Source organism: Salvia hispanica, chromosome 4 (assembly GCF_023119035.1).
Source record: "Salvia hispanica cultivar TCC Black 2014 chromosome 4, UniMelb_Shisp_WGS_1.0, whole genome shotgun sequence".
Classification (NCBI taxonomy): domain Eukaryota; kingdom Viridiplantae; phylum Streptophyta; class Magnoliopsida; order Lamiales; family Lamiaceae; genus Salvia; species Salvia hispanica.
In genome coordinates this window covers 31,769,619-31,777,796 of record NC_062968.1, presented here as the reverse complement: position 1 = coordinate 31,777,796, position 8,178 = coordinate 31,769,619, and the positions used below count along the sequence as shown (strand labels likewise).

Below are 8,178 nucleotides of genomic sequence, written 5' to 3'. Positions count from 1 at the left end.
GTGAAAACACGTGTGGCGACCGCCGTGTTAAGTGCGGCGACCGCCACACGTAATTTTTTTTTTTTTTAAATAAAAAAAAATGAAAACAAAGAAAATAACTAAATCAACGAAAAAAAATTGGGTTGCCTCCCAACAAGCGCTTTTGTTTTTAGTCGTTAGCTCGACTTGAAGTGGCCCACTAATTGGGCGGATCAACGACCCGAGTGTTGAAAATGGGCATAGGGAGCAACTTGGTCCCTAGCTTCTTCCACCACTTGTATTTCCCCTTATTTGTTTTGATAACATAAATCTCGGGGTCCTCCTTGGTCGCCTTCTTCCTCTTTTGCTTCTTTTTCTGCGGGATAGAGGTGGAGGGATTAGTATCATCCTTTTTGGGAGAACGTCTTACCTCTTTTACAACGTAGATGGTGGAGGTAGTATGCTCCTCTGCTTCAAAGGGGTCTCAGGGTTTGGTCAAATCCGTGACCATGACTGCCCTACACTGCTGTTCCATCTTTGTCCGCTTTGCTTCCTCAAACTTGAGCATCTCTCTTTCGATCTTATAGGTGGATTTGCTATGGTTATCGCTAATTGTTATCTCTCCACGACCTACATCAATCAAAGCTTTGCAAGTAGTAAGAAAATCTCTCTCTAAGATTAGACGGACGTTCTTGTCTACTTTCGTGTCAAGCACAATAAAATCGGCGGGAAAAATGAAGTCATCGAATTTCACTAGGACATCCTCAATCATACCAACAGTTTTTATGGACGAGTTATCGACCAACCTAAGTGTTACGTCTGAAGTTTTTAGTGGCCCAATGTTGAGCTTTTCGTAGTACTTCAGTGGCATGAGATTGATGGAAGATCCTAAATCGCATAGGGCCTTGTCAACCTTTCCCTCTCCAATCCGGCATCGGATAATGAATTGGCCCGGATCTCTCTGCTTCACTGCCTTCTCCTTTTGAATGATCTCGCTGCAATGATGTGGTAGCTTAAGGTCGGCTTTTGTCGGCTTTCTCTTCCTCATCACTGCCTCCCTTAATAGCTTCGCATATTTAGGTATTTCCTGCAACGATTCAACTAGAGGAATGTTAGTATGAACTTTACAAAACATGTTCAAAAAATGTTTGAACTGCTCTTCGAGCTTAAACTTCCTCTTTGGTTGAAAAGGTAGCACAATCCCATTATGCCGCACGAGTCCTTGCTGAGAAGGTAGCACAATCACATCACGGCGGGCCGGCGGCGGCTTGGCAGACTCCATTCGACGCTACAGCAGCGGCCCGCTGCAATGGTTGCGGCGGTCCGCCGTCGACCGGGCAGTCCCCAGTTTTCTGCTTTGCCACCCACTTCTTATTGTTGTTATCCACTCGTGCGGCTGCCTTTGCCCTGTCCTCATCCAACTTCTTTTGGATTTGCTCCATTTGAGTGTTGATGTTGGCTATGGCAGTTGAGATCGTGTTCATTTCCTGCTCGAGGTTGTTTATTCTAGCTTCGACCACTCCGATCTTGGTGTCATTAACCTTCCTGTCTTGCGTGATTACTTCCAAGATCCTTGTGATCCCTTGGTCATACTTTTCCTCCTTCTTGGTTGTCTCAACTACTCCTCCCTTGCTAACATTAAATCCTGCGGGGGGTTGCAAGTAATTATTGTTAGAATAAGAGAGATTAGGATGAGGTCGGTTTCCATTATAATTATTGAAATTACCGCCCCCCTGGTTAGGGCGATAATTATTGTTGTAATTTCTATTGGGACCGCCTCCTTGCATGTAGTTGATTTCTTCCACTATCGGGGCAGGAGTTTCGGGTTTAGAGACCGCTATGATGGAGGTCGGTGGAATCGGGTCCTCCTTCCTTGATGAATCCATTTGGTCCACCCTAACTCGAAGCTCGGCCAATTCCTTCGCAAAAGAGCTTTCCTCGGCTTCTTCAATTGCAGCTATCCTTTTTAGGCTATGCCTTTCTTTCGACCACCCCCTGCTGTTGGTGGCGAATTCCTCTATTACCACCATGGCTTCCTCACCTGATTTCCTTATGAACCCTCCATTTGCACCTGAATCAAGCATAGCACAAATTTTCTCGTTAAACCCATTATAGAGAATTCCTACCTGATGGTCCACGGTGAAACCATGGTTAGGGCACTTTCGGAGAAGGGCTTTGAAACGAGCAAACGCCTCGTAGAGGGGCTCGTCATGGCCTTGGATGAACTGGAAGATCTCGCTTTAGAGCTTCAAAATTGTGCCCGGTGGATAGTACTTGTCGAGGAAGGCAGCTACAATGTCCTTCCATGTGGAGACCTTTTCTCTGGGCATACATTCAAACCACTCTTTAGCAGAATCAGTTAATGAAAAGGGGAAGAGTCTTACCCTTATGGAATCGTCATCGACACCGTTCAATTTGAGAGTGTTTGAGATCCCCACAAATTTGGAGAGATGGCGATTGGCATCCTCTGTAGCCCTACCTGCAAAAGGAGTTTGCTCGACCCTTTGAATAAGGGGCATGCGTAACTCGGAATTGTTAGTGTCAATACGAGGTCCTTCAGGAAAGGTAATCATATTCCCATGATTGAACATGTTCATCACGGGCTATATTTCCTGATTCTTCTTCTCCAAAGCCTCTCGGGCTGCCCTTTCCGCATCTCTCTCATCCATCAGTAGCTTCACCATTTCCTGCAATTTCTCGATGTTTGTTCGACCACCCATTGTTCCTGATCCTTTTTCACTTCTTATTTGTCTACAAATTCTTTCAAGTTCCAAATCGAGCGGTTCTAGGCTGTACTTTCTAGAGCGCGTTCGCATACAAAACCAACAAGAACCAAAAACAAAAATGAATTAAAAACTAAAATTAAAAACTGAAAGCAATTAAAATCCATAGCAAAAATTATCCGTTTGAAGATATCACTCCAAAGTGAATTGTCTTCCCCGGCAACGGCGCCAAAAACTTGATGCACTTTTTATTAGCAATAAAAATACCTGCAAGTATACAAGGTATATATAGTATAGCTAAAGGTTAGTACCGAATATCGAACACGGGGAAGGCAAACACAAAGTGTCTATCCTATACTAAGACTCAATTACTATCTGGAAAAACAAGTAGGTTTTGAAAACTTTTGGAAAACTAAAAACAATAAAAAGCATAGACCATCTAAAAGCAAATAAAACAAGGAGAAAGACGATAGAGATAAGGGAATCCCAGGGATGTGTGTTCACAGTTATGGTTATACAAAATTCCAACTACAATACCCTAGCACAATTTTTACTTTGAAAGGACGAGTCACCTAGCTTATGCTCATGCGATACAAACGTTGATTACAAAGTTAGGGTTGTCAATCCTAACACGTAACTCCAAAAAGCGCCTAAGACCCTTGAAAAGTCATCACTCTCAATTAACAGTGCCGGTTTAAGGAAAACTAACTGTAGTGTCTACTAAGTGAATCTAACTCGCTAAAACTCTGTCACAGTTATGAAGCAAGTTATATTAAATCATAAAAGATTGTGTCACTCAATCATGCAGCATCAAGAATACTTAGGGAAGAAACAAAGTAAAAACAAAACGGATATTAAATAGAAAAAGGAATTTGTATAACCAAAGTCGTTACTAACACATCCCTAGAATCCTATGAGTTTAGTTACACATAATTGAATAAGCTAAAAACATAGATTGATGGGAAGACAATTTGAACATAAAACTAAAGCAAATAAAACCCGTAGGTTGAATCCTTGTCATTCTTGAAATACTCCTTTTTGATTTCTATAAAGTATTTTGCAAGTAGAAGTTCTCTCTTTTTGATGAAGCTTGAGGTCTTATTTATAGGGAAAAACCAATCCTTGTTGTAGAAGGAAAAAATATGGTAAATCTGGGCGCAAATCTAGGGCTTCTCGGATTCGCCGCCTTTCTCCAATGGGCCGCCGCACCATGGCCGGCGGTCGCCGCGTTGGAGTCCAAAGAATCTGTTCCCTCGGCGGCGGACCGCCGGATGAGACTTCTTTTTCAAGTGCATTTTTCTGAGGCAGCACCGCTGCAGTGATCTGCCCGCCGGGCGCCGGCAGTCGCCGCACACAACCGCGGCGGTCGCCGGTCGCCGTCTGACTCCAGATTTCCAGACTTTGCGTTTTGGCTTCCTTTTTCGGCTCAATTATGCACATTTCCCACAAAACGAACCAAATAATGGTCTTCAAACAGTGCAAAATCCGAGCGTATCAGTTGGAAAGATTGACTGGGAAGCAATATTTTTGCTTTCTAGACGGATACAGTGGATACTTCCAGATATATGTGGATCCTGAAGACCAAGAAAAGACAACCTTTACATGTCCGTTCGGTACTTATGCGTATAGAAGAATGTCGTTTGGTTTATGCAATGCACCAGGCACATTCCAGCGTTGTATGATGAGCATATTCTCAGATTTGTTGGAAGTGTGTATTGAAATATTTATGGATGATTTCACGGTGTATGGAAATTCCTTTGATTTGTGCTTGTCCAATTTAGATCTGGAATTGAGAAGGTGTCAGGAGAAGAATCTAGTCCTAAATTTTGAGAAATGTCATTTCATGGTTCCAGAAGGAATAGTCCTAGGTCATGTGGTTTCTGAGAGAATGATTCAAGTGGATAAGGCTACGGTGGATGTGATCTCTAAGATACCCTACCCCACGAATCAAAAGGAGGTTAGAAGATTCCTGGGTCATGCAGGGTTTTATAGAAGATTCATCAAGATGTGGAGTTTGATTTTGATGAAAGCTGCAAGAAGGCTTTCCAATTGTTAAAGGATAGACTCTTCTCTGCCCCAATAATTAGAGCACCAGATTGGAAGTACCCTTTTGAGGTGATGTGCGATGCAAGTGATTTTGCGGTAGGAGCGGTCCTAGGCCAGAAGATTGACGGGAAAAGCTATGTCATTTTCTATGCCTCGAAGACCCTCTACCAGGCTCAGAAGAACTATGATACCATAGAAAAGGAGATGTTGGAAGTGGTATACTCATTCGAGAAGTTTCGACCATACTTGCTAGGGTCGAAGGTGATAGTTTACACTGATCACGCAACCATTAAGTATCTCCTGGCCAAGAGAGAGTCTAAAACAAGGTTGATTAGGTGGGTGCTACTACTATAAGAATTTGATTGGGAAGTAAAGGATAAAAAGGGGACAGAGAACAGAGTTGCAGATCATTTAAGTCGAATATTCCAAGGGGACACAAACGAAGCTATATCCGATGCCTTCCCCGAAGAACATCTTTATTATCTCTGGAAATCTGCTAGACCTATCAACTGGGAAGCAGTGTTGGCGGTAACAGGTCCAGGAACATCAGACAAAGGGAAGCATCCGTTGAATGCAGAGCCATGGTTCGCTGACTTGGCTAATTACTTAGTCACAGGACAAATGTTAGGTTCCCTAGAAATTTCCTGGGCCCAGAAGATGAAGCTAAGAAGTGAGGCCAGATACTATTTTCTGGGCCGCATTTTCTATGGATAGAAAACACGGTTGATCGCGACTAGGGGAGGATTAATGAAGCGGGAAAGAAAGGGGAAAACAACAAAACTCAGCCCAAGCTCGATATAATAGAAATAGCTCGAATAAAATCGGAGTATCATTTCAACAATCAACAACTCCAAATGAAACTATCTCGACAATACACGAACTCAAAAGAAACAACATTTAGCAGAAGCATTTCGAGAGTAGAATAATGCTATATATGAAGACACAACATATTCCGACCATTTGATAAACATCTTCTTTACCTTTTTACTCAACACCCACCGCGCTCGTCACCGCTCAACCTGCACATTTTTTAAAACAAATGCAGAGCTGAGTATTTGATGCACTCAGTGGACTCATGCCGAAAATATTTTTATAAAAATTATGTATCATGCCATTAACGAGTGACCTCGGGGTTTTAACTTTGAAAGGGCCCGAGTCACTAAAACATTTCACCAACATCATCATCACCATCAACCTCAACATCATCAACACCACCATACCATATCTGAACTACATGACAAGGAATGTGGCCACATTCCAAGTCACTAGACCGGCCAACTCAAAGAGATAGCACACGATCTACTGGGTGTACACCAGCCTGAGTAGGGACTCACTCCCTAGTCAGACCCGAATTCGATTAACCATACATGGCAAAAGCCACTTTAGATAGGTCCCACATCAACACAAAAATATGGCATGACCAACATATTTTGCACCATTTAAAAATAAACATACTTAGGACATAGTCCTTATTTAAAAAGAAAGCCCACCTTGTTTGCTTATCTCCTCAAATCAACTTCATGTTCCGACCTCAAAAGACGTGCACAAAATTCACCCTTTTCAAAAGAACATGGTATGCTAAAATTAGACTTGCAAAAATAACACATATTTAAAACAATGCATGCGTCCTATATGGGGTTCATTTTATCATCGCTCATCCTTAGCATAAATTTGTAAAATTCTTGTATCTTAATTAAAACGGAGATTTAATTAATTTCGTTAAGCTGTCTAGCGATCAAACAACATACCCAACTCACTTCAAGAGCTAAGCTCGCTGCCCCGAAAGCTATGCTAGATCATCAATATATATTCCAACACTTAAATATAAATTATGTCTAAGACTAATTCCCTTTCCCTTCATTTCAAATCCATACTGCTTGAGACTCTAACAAATTAAATACTTTTATCAAACGAGCTCAAAAATCTAAAAGAGAACTCACCCACTCCATTTCCATGTGCTTTTAACAATGATTTAGATGCTCCACCAATCCATTAAATTAGTCTCATTCCTAGAGGAAAGGAATTCCTAGAGGAAAGGAATGCTCGATCAACACATCTCCATTCTCTCTCAATTCTCAATTTCTATTTCACACCACTGCTGCTATCTCTCTTCTAGCTCCAAATTGAAACCCCTAAACCGTCGATTCTCTGTCTTGCTCACGCCATCTCCAAAGCAGACTTCCATTTTTCTCTCTCTAAACTCATCAGTCGACAATATGATGAGAAATTTGCCATTGTCCTTGATTCTCGCCTGTCATAGCAGCCATCGCTGACGCCGTCTGTTTTCATTTCTTTCCCGATTGCTGCTGTTTCCCATTGTCTGCTGTCACTGTACACTGATAGCTCAGGATTCACCAGCAGCCCCTATCTTTCTCTCTTCTCTGTCACAGCGCCGCTGCATTCTTCTTCTCTCTCAACAAATGTCTACCGCTGTCCAATACCATCAACCAAAGTGAACCATCCCGGTCAGAGCCGGCGCCACCGTGCGCTTGTTTCCCTCTGGCTCACACTCCTTCTCCCGGTATAAATCAGCTCCGTCGCCTCTCTTCCTCGGCGCCTCGCTGCCGCTGTTCGTAAGCAGGATTTACTGCTTCTCTTGACTCCGAGGTTCGTTGTGCCACTTCTCCGGTGCTGCATCAAGATCAGCACCCTCACTGCTGCTGCTATCCTACCACCGTGGCTGTGCGCGACCCAGCCCAGAGCCGACGTCGCATCACCGCTGCTGCTTGAGCGTGATGCAAGACCGAAGCCGCCCCATCGTCGCGGTCAGCCCCTGCTCCCCGTCGCTGCTCGCCCTTCCTCCGTCGCAACTCCACATTGGTTTGTGGTCAGTTCCGCCGCTGCCTCTCCGATTTCTCTCCTATTGTCTCTCCTATTTGATCCCAGTTAAACCGTAGGATATGGATTGGTTTAGTGGCTGATTTTATTATGGACATGGATTCCGCTACTTCCTCTCAAACTCTCACTTCTCTGTTCTCTCGGTTGGGAGCTTGAATTTGGTGAAATTAAAAGAGTTATTGGAAGTGATGAACGTGGAATTGGTATACATAAAGACTGAAACGTTTCTGTTGGGATTTGGTTGATATTGTGATATTATTTCCTCTTTTCTCGGTAACGGATATTTGTGGAGGAAGAACGTGATGCTGCGAGATTGATCTCATTTGGCTTGCAGACACACAATTGGGTTCAATAATAAAGAATAAAAATAATACTTTGGGCTCGTAACAAATGGGTCTCCAATTTGGCCCAAAAGAAAATTTGTTTTGGTCCATATCATAAAATTCTTCTCTCTGACAAAAATAACAAAGACGAAAATTTTCCGGGTGCACAAACGACATCCTTTCAAGAACAAATAAAAAGGTAGAAAAATTCGGGGTGTTACAATCTACCCATCTTAACAAAATTTCGTCCCGAAATTTGCTTATGTCCTTCGAAAAAAAATTTATGTTAT

At 42.7% G+C, this 8,178-nt stretch overlaps 1 protein-coding gene across 1 annotated transcript; it reads right to left on the bottom strand.

Annotated features, from left to right (window-relative positions):
* Nucleotides 1-442: 442 nt before the first annotated feature.
* On the bottom strand, nucleotides 443-2,555 carry LOC125220910. Its single transcript, XM_048123042.1, has 4 exons — nucleotides 2,274-2,555; nucleotides 1,685-2,183; nucleotides 1,236-1,603; nucleotides 443-1,045 (listed from the first exon to the last, which is right to left on the bottom strand). The coding sequence occupies exons 1-4, from the start codon at nucleotides 2,553-2,555 to the stop codon at nucleotides 443-445; spliced, it is 1,752 nt and encodes a 583-aa protein (XP_047978999.1).
* Nucleotides 2,556-8,178: the final 5,623 nt, after the last annotated feature.